Genomic DNA, 27,224 nt, shown 5'->3' with positions numbered 1-27,224 from the left:
TACCTTAACCAACAATGCAGTTCAAGAAATATATTGAAGAAAGTATGTACTAAATAAACTAAAGTAAAAATAAAATAGAAAGTAACAATAAAATAACAATAACGAGGCTATATACAGGGGGCACGGTACCGAGTAAATGTGCGGGGGTACAGGTTAGTCGAGGTCATTTGTACATGTAGGTAGGGGTAAAGTGACTGCATAGATAATAAACAGCGAGTAGCAGCAATGTAAAAAGAAGGGGGGGGTGCCAATTTAAATAGTCCTGGTGGCCATTTGAGTAATTGTTCGGCAGTCATACTGCTTGGAGGTAGAAGCTGTTAAGGAGCCTTTTGGTCCTAGACTTGGCCCTCCGGTATCGCTTGCCGTGCGGTAGCAGAGAGAACAGGCTATGACTTGGGTGACTGGAGTCTTTGACAATTTTTGGAACTTCCTCTGACACTGCCTGGTATAGAGGTCCTGGATGGCAGGAAGCATGCCCTCTTCACAACTGTCTTAGTGTGTTTGGACCATGATAGTTTTTTGGTGATGTGGACTCCAAGGAACTTGAAACTCTCGACCCGTTTCTTTGCAGCCCTGTCGGTATTAATGGGGACCTGTTTTCGCCCTCCTTTTCCTGCAGTCCACGATCATCTCCTTTGTCTTGCTCATATTGAGGGAGCGGTTGTTGTCCTGGCACCACACTGCTAGGTTTCTGACCTCCTCCCTATAGGCCGTCTCATCGTTGTCGGTGATCATGCAAAACAGTGTTGTGTCTTCAGCAAAAAAAATATATACCCCTTTTACCCCTGTTCTATTTTCTTATACCTAAAATGGCTACTTACAACGCAACTATGGGTATTCAGACACGGTCCCTGTGTGTGTGTGTGTGTGTGTGTGTGTGTGTGTGTGTGTGTGTGTGTGTACCTGTGGATGGAAGAGAAGCGAATTGGCCCTCAGGAACTTCTCCTTCAAAGCTCCTACAGGGTCCAGTAACTTCCTCTTTTCCACCCTGCTGGACAGCAAGGACAAGTGTTACGTATGAAGGTCAAAGGTCAACTGTGGTCTACTTCACACAATACATTCCCATGTTCCAATATAATATAATTGTAATGGCTGCGTGTCGGTGGCAGGGAAGTCAGGAAAAGGAAGTTGGTATAAACGGAGTCGTTTAATAAGTGCTCATAAAACTCCAAAAACCTAAATATACAAAAAAAAAAGATATATAAGTGGGTACAAATCCCGTCGCACACCGACACATGACTTGCACATAACATACAATAAAACAATCTCCGACAAGGACATGAGGGGAAGCAGAGGGTTGAATACACAACATGTAATTGATGGGATTGGAACCAGGTGTGAAGGAAGACAAGACAAAACCAATGGAAAATGAAAAATGGATCAGTGATGGTTAGAAGGTCGGTGACGTCGACCTCCGAACAAGTTGTGACAATCACTATAATATTGATAATGAAATGTGCCACTAATCATACACTTTGATCCAAGGCAACTTACAGTTAAGGGCACACAGTGAGTTCATACATTTTTTATATGTGTATGTGATCCCTGTGGGGATTGAACCTATAACCTTGACCAATGACTACTATGCACTTGGTGGTGTTCTTGTGTGGACATTGGAACATAGCCCTTTTCTCTTATTTCATGATAGGAAAAGTTCAGTCTGAACACTGACATAGAGATTTGGAAATATTATATTAATATTGTATGTATAGTGGGGTCTGAAATTATTGACAGCATTGATAAAGAAAAGGAAAAATAATAATTATTATTTGCCCTCAGAACAGGCTCAATTTGTTGGGGCTTGGACACTACAAGGTGTCAAAAGCATTCCACAGGGATGCTGGCCCATGTTGACTCCAATGCTTCCCACAGTTGTGTCAAGTTGGCTGGATGTCCTTCTACCATACCCCGTTCAAAGGCACTTCAATATTTTGCCTTTCCCATTCACCCTCTGAATGGCACACACACACAATCCATGTCTCAGTTGTCTCAAAACGTACAAATCCTTCTTTAACCTGTCCCCTCCCCTTTCACTTGGATTCACCTGGTCAGTCTGTCATGGAAAGAGCGGGTCTTCTTACTTTTTTGCTCCAATCTCAGTGTACGTTGTATCCTAAAAATATGGGAAATTACTTTATACTAATAGATTTGCACAGAGAAAGGGATCTTGTTTAAAGGGAAATTTCACACGCTAATTTGGCCTCATTTTTGGGGGCATGCTGGGAACTACACCTGCTGATTTCACCTAGTTTTTATTTGTCTTGCTTCTCAAGACATTCCGGTGGCCATGACAGGAGCCAAACGTGAGTTGGCTTGGGGGTGTGGTTTGATGTAGGTGTTTCTTGGGTGTGTCCTTGCCACCACCAAGACACACATCCGTCAGAGCCTTGCACGCAGCTGTTTCCCCCCCCACTCAATCACAACAAACACACCTCAGGTTGAGTTCAATAACTACAGGCAGATGTATGGTGAGATGCCGGAGGAAGCTTTGCATAGGTCAGTAGTCTACAAGGTAATATAAGAAGAATGAAATTGATGAGTTTATGTAGATATTCTAAACTAAGTGTTTTGATCATCTTCAAATGTAGTAACAGGTCGATGTAGAATTAACCCTTTACATCCCGTGTCAAACTCACTCCACAGAGAGCTGAGTGCCTGGGTTTTTTCGCTCTGCACCTTGGTACTTGATTGATGAATTAAGGTCACTAATTAGTAAAGAACTCCACTCACCTGGTTGTCTGGGTCTTAATTGAAAGGACAAAACTAGAACCTGCAGACACTAGGCCCTCCATGGAATGAGTTTGACACCCCTGCTTTACATAATACCATAGAATCAGTGTTCTGCTAATATAACAATGTGAACCTTTCACATTTCATTGTCATTCCCAGCCGATACAGATACTGTGCCTATCTGCATTTTGTCTGGTGGTAATGGGGCTACCTTGGCTAACATGTCAGAGTGGTCATATCTCTCTGTGCGGTGTCTTGTGTACAATAGGATTTTCCTGATCTGGGTGAGGAATACACAGGGTTTCTCTCTCCCCATATTTACTGATACCATTCAATTCAATCATATAAAAAGACAAGTAAAAGTTGTGTCTAGTCAAATTTTAATGTCGAGTGCCCGGGTCCCTCTCTATTCAGAGACATCAGTATCAAGCCCATCTGTCAGTCTGGACTTCATCACATCATCTTGCAAGTCTCCATGTGCTGCTCCATAGATGCATCTGTGAACACATACACATATAGTCACTGTTCTATTACCAATGTCAGTTAGGAAAGGTGATATCTGACAAAGAAACTTATACTATGTTGAAGATTGAACAGGTCAGACTAAACGTACCTAACTCTGGTCTACCCATCGGCGACCGTTGGTGAGCAGACAAGTGGTGAGGCCTTTATGGCTACATATTGATAGGTACGGCAGTGTAGATCAGCTCCTGGCCACTCAAAGATACGGGTCGGCCAAACACAAACAGAGCACTGACTACCTGATCACTGGTGGTTATGATTAGCACGGTGGAACCAACCTGATCACTGGTGGTTATGATTAGCACGGTGGAACCAACCTGATCACTGATGGTTATGATTAGCAAGGTGGAACCAACCTGATCCCTGGTGGTTATGGTTAGCACGGTGGAACCAACCTGATCGCTGGGGGTTATGATTAGCACGGTGGAACCAACCTGATCGCTGGTGGATATGATTAGCACGGTGGAACCAACCTGATCGCTGGTGGTTATGATTAGCATGGTGGAACCAACCTGATCGCTGGTGGTTATGATTAGCACGCTGGAACCAACCTGATCGCTGTATTCACAGTTCTATTTCACTTCAGATATCATGATATGCATACACAGGCATACACACATAAATCAGGTTGGTTCCAAGAGGCTAGGTTATCAAGGTGAATTGGGACAAAACTAGAACATGTTTTGACCTTTGACCAGGTAAAATGTCACCAACCTGATTCAAGTGTCCTCCCTGTTCCGTTTTATAGGAATGCTCACAGCGAGGGGATGTCTGTGTGATGCTGAGGGTCCCCTAGCTGGTCTTCTCTATGTTGCATGTTCTGCTGCAAACTGGCAATCTCTCAAACAACTGCAGCAGGCAATCCTCATAAACAATGTCCTTTATCTTATGAGGTGGTGTTGACTGGGAGGGCCTGTGACATGGTGATACAATAGACAGCCATGTGGTAAATTATATTCTGTTATAAACAAAGCACAAAGCTTTTGAATATGCAATTCACAAGCAAAATGACAACTACTTGGCTGGGTAATGAACCTACTAGTTTATCACACTGGGTATTTTTTAGACAACTTTTCACAAAACACACTTTACCATTGTCGATGAAGCATTCTGTGTCATCAGGGCAGTAACTCAAGATAATTCGAGGTAGTCACTAGTTACCACAGCAAAAGTCATAAAGGCTGCCTATTTCTATAATTTCTCTTCTTAAAATGTGATTTTAAATATAACCATAACCACACTGCCTAACCACACTGCATAACCATATCCTTATGCCTAACCCTAGACTTACATTAAGACCAAAAAGCTCATTTTTGTTTTCATACATTTTTACGATATAGCCAGTTCTGTCTTTGGGGATGTGGTAACTAGTGGAAAGGCAAATTATATGCTTTACAGACTGTAGCTCCAGATTGGATTAGATTCAGGCCGCTGATGCCGTAATGGTTATTTGTTCACTGTATTAGTCAGACTTACATGCTGACCAGACTGCTTGTGTGCATGTTGAGTCTGTCCATCCACACCAGACGCGATCTGGACACTCAGTTTGACAAACTATCTCTGAACCAACTATATTATTTTGGGGACAGTTCAAAAAGCGTTAAACATGTATGGCAATTTATCTAGCTAGCCTGCTGTTGCTAGCAAATATTTCCTGGAATATAAACATTGGGTTGTTCTTTTACATGAAATGCACAAGGTCCTCTACTCAATGAATACACAGATAAAAGGGTAAACCGAGTTTGTTTCCAGTAATCCCTCCTCCTTCAGGCTTCTTCTTCTTCTTTGGACTTTATTTGGCAGTTGCTAACCAACTTTAAGGTGCATTACCACCACCAACTGGACTGGAGTGTGGACCTCAGTTCATCTTTCAATCACCCACGTGGTTATATGCTCCTAACAACCAATGAGGAGATGGTATATGCTCCTAAAAACCAATGAGGGGATAGGAGAGGCAGGACTTGCACAGCATCAAGCATCACAAATAGAACTAAGTTCTATTTTAGCGCCTGGCCACACAGACGCTCGCGACCAGTGTGGATGCAATGATTGACTAACATGTATGTGTACATTTATTTTGCAATGCTTGCGCATGCGTCACCAGCAGTGTGGTCAGCATGTTAGACATGGGTTAGTTACCACTATAGCTGCATCCATTATTTAGTCTTGCCCTAGACAATATAGAATACACTTGTATGAGTTACGAACTAATTGCAAATCCAACTTGTAGGCTAACGTTAGCTAGCTAGCCTGCCTCACGACGCTAGCTTTAAAAAAATGATAACGTTACATAACCAGCAGTATCTAGACTATACAATCGTATGAGCTACGACCTAACTAAATTGTAGAGGTAGCTAGCTAGTTAGCTACGCTAATGTTATCTAGTCTGTTTTGCTAGCTAACATTAGCTAGACTGCCTCGCTAGCTAACAATAGCTCGCCTGCCTCACTTTATCAAGAGATGGCTACCTAGCTACATAATCAGTAATAACGTTATCTAACGTTGTTAGATAAATGATACCAGAGAGGTATATATATTTCAGTGTCTCTGGTTATACTCACCACCACCGGCCGTTGCACACCAAGCTAGCATTACTGGTGCAGACAGTTGTGGACAGACAAACTCCAAGCATCTATTCCGACCGCATACTAGGGTCCTTCGGCAGGGCATGCTAACCATAGATCTTTGGCTGTGGAGGCATGGTCAATCCGTATAGGCCCTGTGATCCTTTGAGCGCGTTGGGGGCAATGAAGCCCCATTCAATGACGGGAAGCAAAGTGGTCGAAGGGGCGATGAAGCCCCATTCAATGACGGAAAGCAAAGTGGTCGAAGGGGCGATATGCACGTGGAGCTTGGCAAAAGGGTTCATGATTTGTTGACATAATTGTAATCCAAACCCAACCTTCATTTATTCGTTATCACGCACTGGGATTTCAGTTTCAAATTCTGTTTTAGACGATACTGACTTTATGACAAAAATTTTCCTATTTACACTTTGTTCTCAATTTTGACACTGTAATAAATGATAACGGCACTGAGCCTATTTCTAAAATGTTTTATGAGTTGGAGAACACATTGGGAGGGATGTTCTTGCATGCAGAATCCTTCTAGATCCTTGACATCCTTCATCTGAGTTTATGGACGGCCCTCTTCAATTCAATTAACAGGTTTTCAATGAGACTGAGATGACCATTGCACAATTTTGATTTTGTGGCCAATGAACCATTTCTTTGTAGATTTTGCTGTGTGCTTGGGGCTATTGTCTTGCTGGAACATTCACTTGTGGCCGCGTTTCAGCCTCCTGGCAGAGCCAACCAGGTTTTTGTTTACAATATCCTGGTACTGAGCAAAGTTCATGATGCCGTTGACCTTAACAAGGGCCCTAGGACCAGTGGAAGCAAAAATAGCCCCATAACATCAAAGATCCATCACCATATTTTACAGTAGGTTTGGGGTTATTTTCTGCTCATGCATTCTCATTTAATTTCTACGCCAAACCCACCTTTGGTGTGCATGGTCAAAGAGCTCTATTTTCATGTCATCCCCAAAAGATGTCAACGACTGGAGTTTGCTAAATGGCATTGGCACTTGGATTGCAACCTGTGCTTTGGGCAAATGACATGAAAATGGGTCTCTTTGGTCACGCACACCAGTGGTGGGTTTAGCGTCAATAAAAATGTATGAGCAAAAACTAACCCCATACCTACTGTAAAATATAGTCGTGGATCTTTGATGTTATGGGGATATTTTGCTTTCACTGGTCCTGAGGCCCTCATGAACTTCACCCAATATCCGGAGAGTTTAGCCAAAAACCTGGTTGCCTCTGCCAGGAGTCTGAAACTTGGCCACAAGGGGATCTTCCAGCAAGACAATAACCTCAAGCCCATATCAGAATCATCAAATATGTCGGTAATTGGCCACAAAATCCACATTTTGCAATGGCCATCGCAGTCTCCTGTGGTTTGAATTGAAGAGGTCAGTACATAAGTGCATACGAAGGATATCAAGGATCTGGAAGGATTCTGTATGGACGAAGATCCCTCCCAATGTGTTCTCCAATCTCATAAAACATTTGAGAAAAAAGCTCAGTGCCGTTGTCCTCGCAATGTTAGGTATTGAAATGTATTTTGACCCCTAACTTTTTGAGATTTTTTTTGTTGCTCAAAATCTCTTTCTCAGAGAAAATGTATTAGTATAAATAATATAATTTCCTCAATTTTTTAGCATACAATACATACTGAACAAAAATATAAACGCAACATCCCACAATTTCAATGATTTTACAGAGTTTCAGTGAATACAAGGAAATCAGTCAATTGAAATTCCTTAAGCTAATGGATTAATCTATGAATTTTACATGACTGGGTAGGGCGCAGCCTTGGGTGGGCCTGTTAGGGCATAGGCCCATCCACTTGGGAAACAGGCCCATGGACTGGGAAGCCAGACCAGCCAATCAGAATTTGTTTTTCCCCACAAAAGGGCTTTATTAAAGACAGAAATACTCCTCAGTAAGCCCAACTACCCCCTTTTTCTCCCCAATTTAGTCATTACGATCTTGTCTCGTCGCTGCAACTCCCCAACGAGCTCGGGAGAGGCGAAGGTCGAGTCATGCGTCCTCTGAAACATGACCCGCCAAATCGCGCTTCTTAACACCCGCCTGCTTAACCCGGAAGCCAGCTGCACCAATGTGTTGCAGGAAACACTGCTCAACTGACGACCGTAGTCAGCCTATAAGTGCCCGGCTCACCACAAGGAGTTGCTAGAGCGCAATGACCCAAGCCCCACTGGCACAGAATTTGTGAAAATTAAGCTTTTTGTGTGTATGGAACGTTTCTGGGATCTTATATTTAAGCTCATGAAACATGGGACCAACACTTTACATGTTGCGTTCATATTTTTGTTCAGTTTATCTCAGTATTTGCATTATTCATTTTATACAGTCATATCTGCTCATCTTTATTGAGTTTGTCGATAGTTCCGGACCCTGCTGTATACTGTGTATATATAGCCTGCATATTGAATATAGGTTCTAACATGAGTGTCAACTTCAGTTGCTTATCTAGATACAGTGTTTGGTGAGGACTCTGGTCTCCTTGGGGCTGAAATACCTGTATATTGGGTCCATGAAGAAGGCCGAGGGCTTGGTGTAATGCAGGGAGGGCTGCTGCTGGGGCGGCTGGGCCAGGGGCTGCTGGTGCTGTGACAGCAGGGGCTGGTGGAGGGGGTGGCCCTGGGGGTGCAGGGTGTGTTGGTGCGGATGGCTGCCGGGGTGCTCCTCCTTGCATTGGTTCTTGCGGCTGGACGGCTGCTCAGGGGCCACCACCCCGTTGTGCACATCCCGTCTGTGGCTGCTGATGCTAAGGTCCAGTGGCAGCTCCTCATCACCCGGGAGAAGGAGGGGGGTGTTGCTGCTACCGCTGGGTGGGGTCAACTTGGCGGGGGCCGGCAGTTTTAGTTTGGTCTTCTTTGGCTTGGTGGTGAGGTCAAAGGGCGATGGCTCTTCAGTGCGAGGGGCAGCCATTTTGTGGGGTGGCGGATGTTGCACACAAGGCGACTTGGGCTCAGTCTTGAAGAACATGCCGGGTTTGAGGGCACCGGCCCGCTCGGTGAAGGGGTAGAGGGAGTGAGGGAAGTTGGGTAGGAACTGGAAAGGGAACATCGAATGGCAGGGCATCGAGCCCATATTCTTCTCTTGCAGGCCCATGAGCGCAGGGCCAAAGTACTTCTCGGCGATGGAAGCGATGGCCTTGATGGAGTCGGTGGCAGCGGTGGCCACTGTGGGGGGCAGTGCCTGCGGAAAGGAGTGCTGGGAGGCGACCGAGAGGAAGGGGGGCTGCTCGCAAGCCAGGTTGAACGAGCTGGACACCGCCGACACTGAGCCGCTGCTCACGTTGTCCGGCCGCCCATCCTGACCGATCCTATCTGTCCCCACCACCCCTCCAACGCCTGCCTCCTTCCTTCTCTTTGTGCCGCTGACCCGCTCCCGTTGTTCCCGCTCACTCTCAGCATCGCTGTCTAACTCTGAACACGAGGCGGTGCCGGTGGTGGTGTCTAGGTCGGTGCCGCTGGTGGCGTTGACTTCTCCAGGTCGCTGCCGTCCGACACCTCCGACATCTTGGCTTTGGCCTTGACTTCTCTGTACGCCAGCTCCAGCCTCTCTTTGTCCTCCCTCTCCTGACTGCTGAGGAAACTATTTCCTCCGTTGTTGTTGTTGATGGAGCTGATCAGAGACAATGGAGTCCTGTCCAGGGGGCTGTGAGGCAGCTTGCCCTCCTGGCTCCCACCGTTGTTACTGTTCTTGCCCAGGGGGCTCTTCAGAAAGGGGCTGGGGGGCAGTAAGGGCGGTCGGGGGTAGAGCGAGGGGACGAAGCGATCCGGGAAGCCATGGGAGAGTGAGGGGAAGCCAAGCGGCCTGGGGGAGAAGGATAGGCTGGCGTGAAGATGGGGCCGGGAGGGGAAGTAGTCAGGGAAGGCCAGACCTGAGTGGTTGAGTCCCGGTTGGTGGTGGTGGGGATGGGACCTGGACTTGGCCAGGATGGGGCTGCTCATAGGGATGCCGGGAGCAAAGAGGCCCCCGGCAGGGCCATAATGGTTCTTGCCCTCACAAAAACGCTGGTGCTTGTTGAGGGAGGAAGTAGTGCTGAACATCTGGCCACAGTCTTTGCACTTGATCTGGGTGCGGCAGTCGGCGTGCATGCGCTTGTGGCGGCACAGGTTGGAGAACTGCGTGTAGGACTTGTGGCACACCTCGCCTGGGGAGACACACAGCCCACATGGGCCTGGTTAAGCCCATTTAAACACTGTCACTAACTCAAGAGTACCAAGTTAACAGTCAACACAGATACAACACTACTTAGAAATAATATACACTGTGTACAAAACATTAAGATCACTTTCCTAATATTGAGTTGCACCCCCTGTGTGCTTAGTGTGCAAAGAGAGCATCATTGTCTTGAAAGAGTACATCTTGTCCCGACACTTCCAGACAAAGCATGCAGAGAAATATAAGAATATGTCTTCTGAGCAGAGGGCAAGTGCATCGAAAGAGTTGCAAAAGCAGCAACAACTTTTCACAAAAAACTGCTTTCAGGAAACAACAGAATTACGAGAGCTAGCTATGTAATGTCCAACAAAATTGCTAAACAGATCAACCCATTCGCTGAAGGCAAATTCATTAAAGAATGTTAAATTGACTCTGCAGAAATACTTTGCCCCGACAAGAAAGAGCTATTTGAAAATGTTTCCCTATCAAGACGAACAGTGACACGGCGTGTTGAGGATATCGCAGAGATTATGGAACATCAGTTGAAAGACAAGGATTTCACCTATTTCTCCTTGGCCCTTGATGAGAGCCAGTGATGTACGTGACACGGCACAGTTGTTGATATTCTTACGAGGCATAACCCCAGACTTTGAAATAGCAGAGGAGCTGGCTTCAATGCAGTCAATGAAGAGCACAACCTCAGGGAAAGATTTATTGGAGGAGGTTAATAAGTGTGTGGCAAAGCTGGGACTGAGTTTTGAAAAGTTATCCAGTGTAACCACTGATGGGTGCCCAAACTTGACAGGAAAAAACGTGGGCCTTTTGAAAAGGATACAAGATCAAGTAGCTGAGCTGAACCCAGATCAGAGCATTATTTACCTGCATAGCATTATTCATCAAATGGGCCATGTTGTGGACACAGTGACGAAAGTGGTAAACTTCATAAGAGCAAAATCTTTAGACCACAGGCAGTTTGTCTCACTGTTGGAAGAGACAGAGTCGGGTCATGCATATGTCCCCTACCACAAAAACATGAGATGGCTGAGTTTGTGGAAGGTGTGGGACCTGAGTTGGGCGATTGCTGAGTTTTCACAAATGAAAGGAATATATGTATATTTCCCTTAACTGCAAGATAAAGAATGGTTGGCTGATTTTGCCTTCACCGTGGACATCATGGCCCTCATGAATGAACTGAATTCCAAACCACAAGGGAAGGGCCGTTTTGCATATCAGATGCACAGCCTTGTCAAAGCCTTCAAGGGAAAATTACTCCTCCTGATTTCCAAGTAGAAGTCAACAATCTCACCCACCTTCCGATTGTTAGTCTGAGCTTATCGATCTTCCGTCTGATGCAGTGATTGGAGAACTATTCAAAACAATGTCACTGACGAGGTTCTATGTATGTCTCAATGAACAAAGCTCTCCAAAGATTATGAGTTATGCTCAGAAGATGTTTGTACTGTTTGGGTCAACCTATGCATGTGAATAGACATTTTCAGTGATGAAATATAACAAGTCAAGGCACAGATCATCTCTTACTGACTCTCACCTCTCAGCAATCCTGCGCACAGCGACGTCAGAAACTATACCTGACTTCACTGCTCTAGTCAATGCCCATCAGACTTCACTCCTCGCACCGATTGAGTAGTTTAAATGTAATGTTGAGCTCTCTCTCTTTCTTGTGTTTTGGTCCGTGGTGCTGAATGTACAGTGTACTTTTCCCTCCGTGTAGTTCATTGCATGTTTAATAATGAAAATACCTACCAAAAGGAGAACATGGATGTGGTCTATTTCTGTGCATGTTAAATATGTTAAGTAAAATAAGTAGCATATCTGGACGTGCTTTACAGTAGATATATCTGTCAACCCAGTCATACACATGATGTGTAATCCTGTAATATGATTCTGGCCCGCGATGGCAAAATTATATTCTAATGTGGCCCTCATTGGAAAGGAATTGCCCAGGCCTGGTCTACATCATGGAAATAGCAGGTGTTCTTAATGTTGGTACACTCACTATACATTTACATAGACTGGGCCTTTTTTCTCTAAAGGCTGTATCTATGCAAATCGCAAATCATGCATCACTATGACCGGCAACATACATAACATATCTCCACAGCGGGCAACCTACTTTTCACAATATATTCTATAAAGTGTTGCTTGAATACAGACTGTACCTATACATGTATATAAGCATATACACACATATGTGCACATGGGTACAAACAGAAAAGCAAAGCAGAAAGTTAAGAGAGAGAAGACAAGGTAAGGTATCATGGCTTCCGGCATCCTTTAACGGGGAGCTGGAGCAGAAACTGTTGATCCACGTTTATATCAAATCTGCCCGTGCCGAAGGAAACCCATTTTTCCCCCCTCAGAAGGAAACACACACACACACACACACACACACACACACACACATATACACACACACAGGGGGAAAAAAGAAAAAAAGAAACACAAAGTAGCACTTTTTTTAAAGTCCCACTAAAGATGCTCAACAAATCAATAACATATCAGCTGCAGAGGGACCGTAGACTGGGAAAGAGGGCCCACTTCCTATCTTTGTCAATGCACGTGCACCCTCTATCCAACTTAATTAGCTGGACTATCAAAATAAAGTGTTACCCATACAACAAAAAGAGGAGGAGAGGCACGGAGGGAGGAATGGAGGAGAATAACAAAAACAAGAGAAAAGGTGGGGAAAACACACAACAAAATGAAACACATAACAAGAAAAAGAAGGGATGGGGTCACGGAATTGCCTCTGACCTACGGGATTGTGTCTGCTACTGTCGCTGGCCCTGCTTGGGGTTGGAGAGAGATGGAGGGAGGAGGATGAGGAGTAGGCCTGTAGACGCAGGGAGGTAGAACTAGATGTGGGTTGGCTAGGCCATATCGACTTGGGTTGCAGAGACTTACAGATGAAGGGCTTGACACTACTGTGAATGTGCTTGTGCTGCTTGAGGCCCGAGGAGGTGGCGAAGGTCTTGCCACATTCGGGGCAGGTGTGAGTGCGTGCCCCTATGTGCTGCGAGCGGATGTGGCGCTGCAGGTTGCTGGGGTCCGTGAACACCTGTGGGTAGGGCGGTGGCAGAAACATTTCCATTGACACACACACACACACACAGATAAAAACCAGTTATGGTCAGCAGTCATCCGATCACTGTGTGTTGACACTTTCAGAATATATATACTACTGAGTAAAAAAGCTTATACTGCATCCATGCCAGCTTCCCGTGATGCCTTTGTGATGGTGGTTACATTCACCAACAACTAACTATGGCCAGTAGTGCTGAGCAATTAACCAACGTTTTATTTTTGGGGGTTACTAATTGACCAAAGTCAGTTCAATTACTTGAATTACATTAAGTTTGTTTTCTTGTCTATAGAGAAATCAAATAATTCACGAGAGAAATCAAGTCAAGAACTTTATGTGGGATGCTGGGCTGAAGGGAGTTGTAGTTTTCATTAAGCCAAATAATGAACCTAGTTCAGCGCAGAAACATGGTAATTAACTACAATGACCATAATTCATTGCGCCTATTTTTTTCTGGCTCAGACAAAGAGGCGGGTCAGAGAGGAAGAGGTGAAGTGAGAGGATTCACTCTTGCCAAAAGCTGTGCAAAATAAGCCCAATGTGTTTCTATGGCTTATTTTGGACAACGACTCCTATTCTTAGGGCGAATACATCAGCATCTCACCATTATATACAGATCTCTGGACGGATACACATTTACACCATCAACATTAAATTAGATACACACAGACTGCATAAAACACGAGAGAGGAATGTCCACAACATAATGACGAGAAGGACAGAGACAGTTTGTGAAAGTATACCTTATCTACATTGAAAAAAATATAAACGCAACATATAAAGTGTTTGTCCCATGTTACATGAGTTGAAATAAAAGATCCCAGAAATGTTCCATACACACAAAAAGCTTATTTCTCTCAACGTTTGTGCACAAATTTGTTTACATCCCTGTTAATGAGCATTTCTCCTTTGCCAAGGTAATCCATCCACCTGACAGGTGTTGCATATCAAGAAGCCACTCTAAAATGTGTAGTTTTGTCACAAAATACAATGTCACAGATGTCTCAAGTTTTTAGGGAGCATACACTTGGCAGGCTGACTGTAAGAATGTCCACCAGAGCTGTTGCCAGAGAATTTAATGTGTATTCCTCTACCATAAGCCGCCTCCGACATCTTTTGGGGGAATTTGGCAGTATGTTCAACCGCAGACCACCAGCCCAGGACCTTCACATCTGGATTCTTCACCTTTGGGATCGTCTGAGACCATCCACCCGGACAACTGATGAAACTGTGGGAACTGTAGAATTTCTTCACAAACTGTCAGAAACCGTCTCAGGGAAGCTCATATGTGTGCTCACTGTCCTCACCAGAGTCTTGATCTGTTCGGCATCTTAACCGACTTTAGTGAGCAAATGCTCACCTTCAATGACCACTGGCACGATGAAAAACTGTCCTCTTCATGGATGAACCCCGTTTCAACTGTACCCGGGCAGATGGCAGACAGTGTATATGGCGTCATGTGGGCGAGCAGTATGCTGATGTCAACGTTGTGAACAGAGTGCCCCATGGTGGCAGTAGGGTTATTGTATGGGCAGGCATAAGCTACGGACAATGAACACATGTCGCAAGGATCTGCACTCAATTCCTGGAAGCTGAAAATGTCCCAGTTCTTCCATGGCTTGTATACTCACCAGACATGTCACCCATTGAGCATGTTTGGGATGCTCTGGATCGACGTGTACGACAGCGTGTTCCAGTTCCCGCCACTATCCAGCAACTTCACACAGCCATTTAAGAGGAGTGGGACAACATTCCACAGGCCACATTCAACAGCCTGATCAACTCTATGGGAAGGAGATGTATCGCGCTGCATGAGGCAAATGGTGGTAACACCAAATACTGACTGGTTCTGATCCACACCCTACCTTTTTAAAGGTATCTGTGACCAACAGATGCATATCTGTATTCCCAGTCATGTGAAATCCATAGATTAGGGCCTAATTCATTTATTTAAATTAACTGGTTTCCTTATATGAACAGTAACTCAGTAAAATCTTAAAAATTGTTCCATGTTACGTTTATATTTTTGTTCAGTGCACTTTGAAGAACAAGACATACCCCCCCCAGATTCTGAAATTGCCCCCACCCCCCCAGTTTTATCACTGGAATGTGATGCAAAATGAGGCAACAGTGTGCTTTAAGACCATGCGGACGGCTCTGAGCGGTCGGGTAGGTCTGTTTATCCGAATGGATAAAATCAAATAAAGAAATACCCCCCCACTTCTAAAACCAACGTTGCGCCCCTGCCTGTAAACACAATAATGTTGTGTTTATGTTCTGAATTTTAAGTAAATCGATTACATCTATTCCCTCGCTAGCCTAGCCTGCCTGTTAAGTTCTGTTTTGCAGGTAGCTTCTCTCTACATGTGATTTCACTTCACACTTAAGTTATCTTACATGCTATTTAGATACTAATCCTGTTGAGAACAATATTCAAGCAGGATGCGTACATTTTCTATGTACAGTGATGGTCAGGTATTGTTCACTATGCGACTACGAAACATCGGTTCGACTTTAAGCCGTTAAGTCTGAGCTGCTATATAATTAAACGTTTCTGTACTGTTACAGTTTTACACCGTTTCAACTATAGAACTGGAGGTTTATGGAAAGCCTTTCCCTGACTCTGGTTCAGTTCTTGATTGGAGTTTGGCTGGCTGTCAAGTTATGGTTTTATACACATTAAAGAGGGCAGTACAGGGAGAACAGAAAATAACTGACTGGCTGACTGCTACAGCCTGAACAGAGATGAGATGATGACTTTAAGGAATGTAAATTAATAAAGTCATGAAATAGAAACTACTGAAATATTGTATTATTTCATAGTAATTTCCCATTTTCTATTGATGTCTACCCAATGTGGACCTAACAGGTGCAATCTAATATTTTAAATGTTTCTGCTATTGAATGTTCACTATTTTTGGCCTTAGAATTTCTATTAAAAAGCTCTAAATTCATTGTTATGTCATTATTTTATAATGCATTTCATGTTAAAAAAAAAAAAGTTCAACTGAAATCCGGAATAATTTTTTCAAACCAAATCAATCAAACCGGAACCAAACCGACCTCAAAAACCACTAATCACTCAGCACTAAATGCCAGACAACCAGTTAGCTGAATAAACTGCAAGTGATGACATTTTCAAGTCATAGCATGAACTGACATGATTAAGTTGGTACTAAATTGCATTTATGGTTGCGTTACACTAACTTAATTAATCACATAATCATATGGTTAAAATCCTATTTTCTACGTACATAGACAATGAATTTTCTCCCCAGTCAATTCACTACTGTGGCTAGGATCAGCATTCACCAAGGTAGCAAAAGAAGCCTGTGTTTCTGCGCACAACTTACATGCCGGGTGTGCTGTACCTTATCGCAGTTTTGACACTCGAACTGCTTGCCGCTGTCGTGGGACATCTGGTGGCGGATGAGGTTGGACTTCCAGTTGAAGGCCTTGGGACACTGGTCACACTTGTACTCTCGCTCCTCTGTGTGCACAATCATGTGTTGGCCCAGACTGGACAGGGAGCACAGACACACAGTCATTCAGGATGATGAAACTCTTCAAATCATTAGTGTAGAGGTAATGGTACCACTGTGTGTGTCCAGACTGGACAGGGAGCACAGACACACAGTCATTCAGGATGATGAAACTCTTCAAATCATTAGTGTAGAGGTAATGGTACCACTGTGTGTGTCCAGACTGGACAGGGAGCACAGACACACAGTCATTCAGGATGATGAAACTCTTCAAATCATTAGTGTAGAGGTAATGGTACCACTGTGTGTGTCCAGACTGGACAGGGAGCACAGACACACAGTCATTCAGGATGATGAAACTCTTCAAATCATTAGTGTAGAGGTAATGGTACCACTGTGTGTGTCCGTGCGTGCTCGCCTATGTGCGTGTGTATGTGTGTGCGTGTGCATGCTTGTGTGTGTGTGTGTGTGTGTGTGTGTGTGTGTGTGTGTGTGCGCGCTGCACCTGTACTCGTCGGGGAAGATCTTCTCGCAGTCCTTGCACTCGTGGACAGACTCGTGGTCGCTGTGGTCACAGCCCTGCTTGAAGACCTCGTTGCTGAGAGTGTCGAACACGGACCCGGCGCTGGAACAAAAGCACTTCTGGTGCCGCTGCAGCTCCAGGGCCGAGGTGAACAGCTCGTCACAGTCCTCACAGCGGTACATCTGTTTGTCTGTGGTACAATCTGACTATTTATTTTTCAGAAATGTGTCTTTTGCAAAAACAGACAACACACACTTGTGAGTAGCCTGTAGGTTTGATAAGGTCCCTCTACACACACACACACACACACACACACACACACACACACACACACACACACACACACACACACATACACACACACACACACACACACACACACACACTAAGGGTAAAAGGCTGAGCAGGATAACTACATGGTACTAAACAGGCCTATAGATTGAGCAAACAGTATAGAAATCTGCCAAAAAGCAATTAGTAGCCAAAAATTATGTCACTCCTGGACAACTTTTTAGCTTTAACATTCCCCTACATTTGGCCGTTTGGAACACTTTTACAAATTAGCCTCATTGGGTAATCAAAACAAATATAATATTACATTTTTAAAAAATGCTATTGATAGATATAGAGCTTTGCCTTATGTGATGGGTTTAGGGACAATGAAATTGGAAGCGCATATAACAGTATCGTTTCATTGCACTGACTGACGGTAGCCACCTGTCCATGATCCTGAATAGATGATTACGGTATGTGATATTTGAATGAGCGCATCTAGGGCTACCAGTCTTCATGGGGCTTTTCTTCAATATCGCGTGCTTTCTTGCACGCAAAATGACAGTTGTGTACAGTATACGGCTGCACTTCAGATAGGCCTAAAACAACATGTTGTATATAGCACTAGTATGACCAACACCGTGTGTAGCCTACTAAACGAAGTAAGCAAACGTTCAGTCTGGTATCATTACATTTGCATTACTGTAAAAGTGATGTCAATACTATGAAAACAACACACCGCCTCCTCTTCTCTCCCTCCCTGCTCTCTTGCTATAGCGTGTGCATGTGCGTTTGCAACTAGAAAATAGTGCGTACCTGGAGAAAAGGTGGATTGGTTACACTCATTGAATAGTGTTACACATTCGACAGCAATATGTAGCCTATCGTTCTAATTATTAGAGTGTAATTAAGCAATGAAGCCTGGAAGAGTCTTTGATAGCCTAGTGTCGAGCTGATCTGTGCGTGGTGGTATGCACAAATGATGTGCAGACCTACCGCAGCTGCTACGGCTGCATTTCAAATACAGTTGTAGGCCTGTGTCGTAGTGGGGCGCATATCCTAGTGTTATTAGGCTTCTATAAAACGACGGTTGTTGATGTGTCCGGCAACGTTTCAGATCCATTTTTGTACATTTGAACAGCAGTAGGACCAATGGACCTTGTTTTATTAAGGCTCTAAAGCAATACTAGCTGTGCCCCGTCTCAGACATGTCATCCTGGAGCCGAGCCTGCTACGTTGGCACCCACCCTGTCCCAGCATTGCCATGACCTGACTTGACCGAACTATCAACTCAAGTTGATTCAAAATTACTTCGAGTGTATGGCTCACCTAGTTCATTCTGTATGCCATTTATTCAGCTGGCAATAACCAGATGCATTTAAAGGGGAGAAGTGTAGCAACAGCACTTTGTCTAAACATGGATTTGAACAAATGACCCCCTGGTCTCAATTGTCCATTACTTCCATCTCAAAGGCTATACATGCATAGCTCCCACCAAAGCCATATAACTAATTTACTGTGTGTGAACTGTTCCCTCCCAAGATTAAAAACTCCTCACCGCTCAGAATATTTGGATGTGGCACTTTTGAAGGCTGCGACATCTTTCCAGTAACAGCCTTATGACGCGCTTGTGAGGCTTTATTAGCCTACTTGTTTTATTACACCGACTACGAGGCTTTGTCAAATCAAAAAAACACTTCAAGGAGGAATTGAAACTTGAGGACTCGTCAGAGCCGCACCTAGCCATCGATTTCACCGCTGGAAGACATTAGACTCGAGACCTACAATGCCAGGGGAAGCGTGCACAGTGTTTTGGAGCGCAGCGCGCAAAGAATCATTTTGTCGCCATGATCTATTGAATGAATCGACCAGTAACACTCAGCAGTAGAGCGAGCATGAATGGGGAGGAGGGTGTGTGAACGCGCACATAAATGGGAGACTAATAGCTCTCTTTGAGAGGTAGGGGAACACAGTTATGTGCCGTTTAGTGACTAATCTGTGAGCATGGGTGAAGTCTTGGAGCCTCCTCAAGCCCCACTCCAAGTCCCAGCTCCGATAAACCAGCCGAGGAGAGCTGTGCAGCACCAAGCTCTTCCTCTCCTTTCCCCCTCTCTCCCTCGTTTCTCTTGCGCACCCACACACAGTCTACCTTTCCCGTTGACACTAATTCACAGACTGGTAAAGTGTCAATGTTGTTTCTGTTTGTCTCTTTCTTTTATAGACACTCTAGCGCACATCTATTTCTTACCCTTTCATCCTCTCTCCTGTTCTTTGGCAAAAATATCTGAGGGAGGCTCAAATTGCAGCTATGAAATATCATAATATCAGGGGTGCTGAGGAGTATTTTAATTAAATGTACTTCCTGATATGAACTGTAACTCAGTAAAATCTTTGAAATTGTTGCATGTTGGGTTGATATTTTGGTTCAGTATAATATCCTATATTCCTTCTGATGCACGGTGAGGTAAGTAGGTCAAAGTTAAATCCTACATCAAATCCTTCACTTCAAACATAATAGCTGTCTAATCCTTCCCAAAAAACATCAGTTCTACTTCAAGAAATAGACCATGGCATCATGTTCCTTGCATCGGGTCTTCATAGAGAAAGCCTATAATGTTTTCTACATCTCTAAATGTCCGAGGTTATTGACCGCTGTCACATCTAGTTCTACGAGGTATTTGTTAAGTGATAGTAGCGGACCCACAATTCTCAAGCTTTTCGCTGCACCCGCAATAACATCTGCAAAACACTTGTGACAAATAACATTTGATTTTGATTTACAATTGTTCGAGGATGGATGAGGACTGAGTTCGTCATTGATCGGGTGTTAGCTTAGGCTATGTATTGTCTGATTGAATGTAGACAGATCTTTAGGCCAAATATTTTCCCCAAAATAAGCTTTTTATAGATGTCAATTTGGAAAAAGATCCAAAACGTCATTATTTTTGCCCCAAATCTGTATCTAAAATAATTATTAAAAGATCCAAAACAAAATGTTATTTTGGAGTTAATTTAAATATGCGCTAATGATGGCATTAATCTTACCTTCTAGGTTTAGTGCCATCGATCCCTCGGGGAAAATTCCTTCCTTCATATACACCAATAGCTCTTCCCCCACTTCAATATCCCTAATAGCTTTATAATCAATCTGTAAAATAGAAAAGAGAGGGAGAGAAAGCGGTTAGGGACAGTGTAGTCAACAAAAAGCTATAGTCTGCTTGTCATGAATGAATACATGAACCTTTATGGGCGTCGATTTATTAGGCTTAGCCTATTATCTATATTCATATGTCAATATCGATGTTGTTATTATTGTAATCATTGGAAAAATACCAACAATAAGAAGAACAATTTATAGGCCTATTATAAAAGTAGGCATAACCAAAAATGTCTACATTGACAATAATCCCTAATTAGGGCCTAATTAGTTTTCATATTTAGCTTGCTTGACGTACAAATGAATTTAAGTAGGATTTAGGTTTCTAGTCTACTTTACATCCATTGCTCATCATATAAACACTTGATAGTCAATGCATAATATTTATTATTGTTTCTAAAAATCGAAATATTTATGTATATACATTTCTTTTAATTCTAGGAGGCAATAAACATTTTGGATAAGTAACAATAAGCGCCAGACATTTGAAAATGTTGAATTAAATGAGCCAGTTACAAGAATACTTTGGGGTAAAAACGAAATTATAGTTCAAGTACACGTCCTGAGGATTGAAATAAAAGGCCAATTAAATGAAATGTCACACACCTGGAGTGCATTGTTTTACAGTAGTTGCATATCCGTGCGCATTTCCAACTAAACATTTCTAAAACATGTAGGCCTCACACTGGGTATATGCTGAGCGACTGAAACATGTTAGAGGTGGCAATACATATATTTATTAGCTTACAGTGAAAGAGCAACACCAGAAAATGCTAAATAGGCCCGAATAAAATGCACCAATTTTTAGCACAACATGTTGTCATTTAACTGATTTCAACTGAAAATATAATGTTGAATTAAATAGCAAATGTCGCTGAATTATGAGCGAAACATGTAAACTACAGTTTTATACAGACACCAAGCAATGAACAATATACAAATAGGCAACACATTTGAAATTAACCAGCCTCAATGCGTCCTGTGTGGACGCATGGGGGCGCTCAGCAAATCAAATCAAATCAAATCAAATTAATTTATATAGCCCTTCGTACATCAGCTGATATCTCAAAGTGCTGTACAGAAACCCAGCCTAAAACCCCAAACAGCAAACAATGCAGGTGTAAAAGCACGGTGGCTAGGAAAAACTCCCTAGAAAGGCCAAAACCTAGGAAGAAACCTAGAGAGGAACCAGGCTATATGTCCTGGGGCACGGTCCTAGGGCTCAGGTCCTCCGAGAGAGAGAAAGAAAGAGAGAATTAGAGAGAGCATATGTGGGGTGGCCAGTCCTCTTCTGGCTGTGCCGGGTGGAGATTATAACAGAACGTGGCCAAGATGTTCAAATGTTCATAAATGACCAGCATGGTTGAATAACTTACATACACACACACACACACACACACACACACACACACACACACACACACACACACACACACACACACACACACACACACACACACACACTCACACACTCACACACTCACACACACACACACACAGAGAGAGAGAGAGAGAGAGAGAGACAGACACAGCAGAATAGTTGGCTATGAGAGGTAACACATTCACACAAGATAGTAAAAGTGTAGTAACTTCATCCAATCCTTTTACACATGTAGGCTATTTGCAACATGTGATCCTTTTATCGGTCCAATGCTATGTTGTGAGCGTTGAGGGGTGGCTTAGAAGTTAGGCCAAATATTCAAAATCACCTAGAAGAGAAGCCATATTTTTCAAACAAAATACACCTATTATATTTATAATTATCAGTGGTAGTATCTGTTTACGCATAGGCTTTTACGTGACAGACATCTTTATCTCTGACCTTGCTGTTCTCCACGTGGTGGTAGAGTTTGGAAAGGAGAGTCGTGGTTGTTAGAGCTTCCCGTTGTAACAGTAGTATTGTCTGGATGGAGTTGGCAACACAACCCATAGTATCATTACAGGAGAGAGGCCGGGGCTGGGGAGCCAGCCAGGGCCGGGGAGTGAGAGGAGACAGGTGGCCAGGCAGGCAAGCAGGCTGCGGTGTGTCCTCCCTGGTTGGAGCTGAAGCAGGCACTCTATAGTCTGTGTGAGCGTGTCTTTGATGATGAGGTCACTCCGCCTCCCCTTCTTATCCCAAACCAAAGGATTTATTCATCTGCCAAAGAGACCTCTCCCCACAGCCCCATCTCTGCTCTCTATGATGATGTAAATGATGTATCTAAGTCAACTAGATTTAAAAACACACACACATGGAGCGATAAATATCCAGTCTAGGTGCGTGAGGCTTGACGTTGTCATAGCTTTCCAAACTACGCAGAGCAAACAATGGGTTTTAGTTCAGCCTTTACACAAGTCGCTGCTACGCCTGTTTTTACTTTGTTATCTTTCACCACATGCTTTTAACAGTTTGTGCAAGAGTATTTGTGCCAAAGACTTAAACAAGGGCATGAAACATTTGGATATGTTCAGAATAATTGGCATCAACCTTTTACTATTACAATGTGAGTGAAATAAACACCTTGACCTAGGATATATCTTTTTTACTATCCACAATGTGAGTGAAAAAACACCTTGACAAACGAGACCTAGGATATCTCTGCTTTTTACTATCCACAATGTGAGTGAAATAAATACCTTGACAAACGAGACCTAGGATATATCTGCTTTTTACTATTACAATGTGAGTGAAATAAACACCTTGACAAACGAGACCTAGGATATATCTCTGCTTTTTACTATCCACAATGTGAGTGAAATAAACACCTTGACAAACGAGACCTAGGATATATCTCTGCTTTTTACTATCCACAATGTGAGTGAAATGTGAGTGAAATAAACAATGTGAGTGAAATAAACACCTTGACAAACGAGACCTAGGATATATCTCTGCTTTTTACTATTACAATGTGAGTGAAATAAACACCTTGACAAACGAGACCTAGGATATATCTCTGCTTTTTACTATTACAATGTGAGTGAAATAAACACCTTGACAAACGAGACCTAGGATATATCTCTGCTTTTTACTATTACAATGTGAGTGAAATAAACACCTTGACAAACGAGACCTAGGATATATCTCTGCTTTTTACTATTACAATGTGAGTGAAATAAACACCTTGACAAACGAGACCTAGGATATATCTCTGCTTTTTACTATTACAATGTGAGTGAAATAAACATGTGAGTGAAATAAACACCTTGACAAACGAGACCTAGGATATATCTCTGCTTTTTACTATTACAATGTGAGTGAAATAAACACCTTGACAAACTAGGATATAGACCTAGGATATATCTCTGCTTTTTACTATTACAATGTGAGTGAAATAAACACCTTGACAAACGAGACCTAGGATATATCTCTGCTTTTTACTATTACAATGTGAGTGAAATAAACACCTTGACAAACGAGACCTAGGATATATCTCTGCTTTTTACTATTACAATGTGAGTGAAATAAACACCTTGACAAACGAGACCTAGGATATATCTCTGCTTTTTACTATTACAATGTGAGTGAAATAAACACCTTGACAAACGAGACCTAGGATATATCTCTGCTTTTTACTATTACAATGTGAGTGAAATAAACACCTTGACAAACGAGACCTAGGATATATCTCTGCTTTTTACTATTACAATGTGAGTGAAATAAACACCTTGACAAACGAGACCTAGGATATATCTCTGCTTTTTACTATTACGAGACCTAGGATATATCTCTGCTTTTTACTATTACAATGTGAGTGAAATAAACACCTTGACAAACGAGACCTAGGATATATCTCTGCTTTTTTACTATTACAATGTGAGTGAAATAAACACCTTGACAAACGAGACCTAGGATATATCTCTGCTTTTTACTATTACAATGTGAGTGAAATAAACACCTTGACAAACGAGACCTAGGATATATCTCTGCTTTTTACTATTACAATGTGAGTGAAATAAACACCTTGACAAACGAGACCTAGGATATATCTCTGCTTTTTACTATTACAATGTGAGTGAAATAAACACCTTGACAAACGAGACCTAGGATATATCTCTGCTTTTTACTATTACAATGTGAGTGAAATAAACACCTTGACAAACGAGACCTAGGATATATCTCTGCTTTTTACTATTACAATGTGAGTGAAATAAACACCTTGACAAACGAGACCTAGGATATATCTCTGCTTTTTACTATTACAATGTGAGTGAAATAAACACCTTGACAAACGAGACCTAGGATATATCTCTGCTTTTTACTATTACAATGTGAGTGAAATAAACACCTTGACAAACGAGACCTAGGATATATCTCTGCTTTTTACTATTACAATGTGAGTGAAATAAACACCTTGACAAACGAGACCTAGGATATATCTCTGCTTTTTACTATTACAATGTGAGTGAAATAAACACCTTGACAAACGAGACCTAGGATATATCTCTGCTTTTTACTATTACAATGTGAGTGAAATAAACACCTTGACAAACGAGACCTAGGATATATCTCTGCTTTTTACTATTACAATGTGAGTGAAATAAACACCTTGACAAACGAGACCTAGGATATATCTCTGCTTTTTACTATTACAATGTGAGTGAAATAAACACCTTGACAAACGAGACCTAGGATATATCTCTGCTTTTTACTATTACAATGTGAGTGAAATAAACACCTTGACAAACGAGACCTAGGATATATCTCTGCTTTTTACTATTACAATGTGAGTGAAATAAACACCTTGACAAACGAGACCTTGACAAAGGATATATCTCTGCTTTTTACTATTACAATGTGAGTGAAATAAACACCTTGACAAACGAGACCTAGGATATATCTCTGCTTTTTACTATTACAATGTGAGTGAAATAAACACCTTGACAAACGAGACCTAGGATATATCTCTGCTTTTTACTATTACAATGTGAGTGAAATAAACACCTTGACAAACGAGACCTAGGATATATCTCTGCTTTTTACTATTACAATGTGAGTGAAATAAACACGTTGACAAACGAGACCTAGGATATATCTCTGCTTTTTACTATTACAATGTGAGTGAAATAAACACCTTGACAAACGAGACCTAGGATATATCTCTGCTTTTTACTATTACAATGTGAGTGAAATAAACACCTTGACAAACGAGACCTAGGATATATCTCTGCTTTTTACTATTACAATGTGAGTGAAATAAACACCTTGACAAACGAGACCTAGGATATATCTCTGCTTTTTACTATTACAATGTGAGTGAAATAAACACCTTGACAAACGAGACCTAGGATATATCTCTGCTTTTTACTATTACAATGTGAGTGAAATAAACACCTTGACAAACGAGACCTAGGATATATCTCTGCTTTTTACTATTACAATGTGAGTGAAATAAACACCTTGACAAACGAGACCTAGGATATATCTCTGCTGCTTTTTACTATTACAATGTGAGTGAAATAAACACCTTGACAAACGAGACCTAGGATATATCTCTGCTTTTTACTATTACAATGTGAGTGAAATAAACACCTTGACAAACGAGACCTAGGATATATCTCTGCTTTTTACTATTACAATGTGAGTGAAATAAACACCTTGACAAACGAGACCTAGGATATATCTCTGCTTTTTACTATTACAATGTGAGTGAAATAAACACCTTGACAAACGAGACCTAGGATATATCTCTGCTTTTTACTATTACAATGTGAGTGAAATAAACACCTTGACAAACGAGACCTAGGATATATCTCTGCTTTTTACTATTACAATGTGAGTGAAATAAACACCTTGACAAACGAGACCTAGGATATATCTCTGCTTTTTACTATTACAATGTGAGTGAAATAAACACCTTGACAAACGAGACCTAGGATATATCTCTGCTTTTTACTATCCACAATGTGAGTGAAATAAACACCTTGACAAACGAGACCTAGGATATATCTCTGCTTTTTACTATTACAATGTGAGTGAAATAAACACCTTGACAAACGAGACCTAGGATATATCTCTGCTTTTTACTATTACAATGTGAGTGAAATAAACACCTTGACAAACGACACCTAGGATATATCTCTGCTTTTTACTATTACAATGTGAGTGAAATAAACACGTTGACAAACGAGACCTAGGACTTTTTACTATTACAATGTGAGTGAAATAAACACCTTGACAAACGAGACCTAGGATATATCTCTGCTTTTTACTATTACAATGTGAGTGAAATAAACACCTTGACAAACGAGACCTAGGATATATCTCTGCTTTTTACTATTACAATGTGAGTGAAATAAACACCTTGACAAAACGAGACCTAGGATATATCTCTGCTTTTTTTTACTATTACAATGATATATCTCTGAGTGAGTGAAATAAACACCTTGACAAACGAGACCTAGGATATATCTCTGCTTTTTACTATTACAATGTGAGTGAAATAAACACCTTGACAAACGAGACCTAGGATATATCTCTGCTTTTTACTATTACAATGTGAGTGAAATCTCTGCTTTTTAAACAATGTGAGTGAAATGACAAACGAGACCTAGGATATATCTCTGCTTTTTACTATTACAATGTGAGTGAAATAAACACCTTGACAAACGAGACCTAGGATATATCTCTGCTTTTTACTATTACAATGTGAGTGAAATAAACACCTTGACAAACGAGACCTAGGATATATCTC

At 42.2% G+C, this 27,224-nt stretch overlaps 2 protein-coding genes across 2 annotated transcripts in view; both read right to left on the bottom strand.

The window, feature by feature from the left end:
• LOC115120562 (histone-lysine N-methyltransferase PRDM16-like) overlaps positions 1–27,224 on the bottom strand; it is a 329,075-nt gene that overhangs the window by 59,810 nt on the left and 242,041 nt on the right. Inside the window, exons 3-8 of the mRNA XM_065006067.1 lie at positions 20,442–20,544; positions 17,106–17,313; positions 16,490–16,637; positions 12,943–13,094; positions 8,361–8,888; positions 904–988 (exon numbers count right to left, since the gene is read on the bottom strand). Coding sequence (XP_064862139.1) covers positions 904–988; positions 8,361–8,888; positions 12,943–13,094; positions 16,490–16,637; positions 17,106–17,313; positions 20,442–20,544 — 1,224 coding nt within the window. The remainder of the gene's footprint in view (positions 1–903; positions 989–8,360; positions 8,889–12,942; positions 13,095–16,489; positions 16,638–17,105; positions 17,314–20,441; positions 20,545–27,224) is intronic.
• LOC135562747 (histone-lysine N-methyltransferase PRDM16-like) lies at positions 8,968–10,653 on the bottom strand. Its single transcript, XM_065005089.1, has 2 exons — positions 10,578–10,653; positions 8,968–10,004 (listed from the first exon to the last, which is right to left on the bottom strand). Exons 1-2 carry the CDS (start codon positions 10,651–10,653, stop codon positions 9,304–9,306), a joined length of 777 nt encoding a protein of 258 aa, XP_064861161.1. The 3' UTR covers positions 8,968–9,303.

Source organism: Oncorhynchus nerka, linkage group LG20 (assembly GCF_034236695.1).
Source record: "Oncorhynchus nerka isolate Pitt River linkage group LG20, Oner_Uvic_2.0, whole genome shotgun sequence".
Classification (NCBI taxonomy): Eukaryota; Metazoa; Chordata; class Actinopteri; order Salmoniformes; family Salmonidae; genus Oncorhynchus; species Oncorhynchus nerka.
Note: the sequence above shows the minus strand (reverse complement) of the source record. Positions and strands in the feature narration are given on the sequence as shown.

Excerpts from the sequence above, each read along its gene's own strand:
- LOC135562747 (XM_065005089.1), bottom strand. The coding sequence starts at position 10,653 with ATGCCTCGTAAGAATATCAACAACTGTGCCGTGTCACGTACATCACTG. Across the intron at positions 10,005-10,577 it reads CAAGGGCCAAGGAGAAATAG|GCGAGGTGTGCCACAAGTCC; the intron begins GTGAAATCCTTG and ends GTGTCTCCCCAG.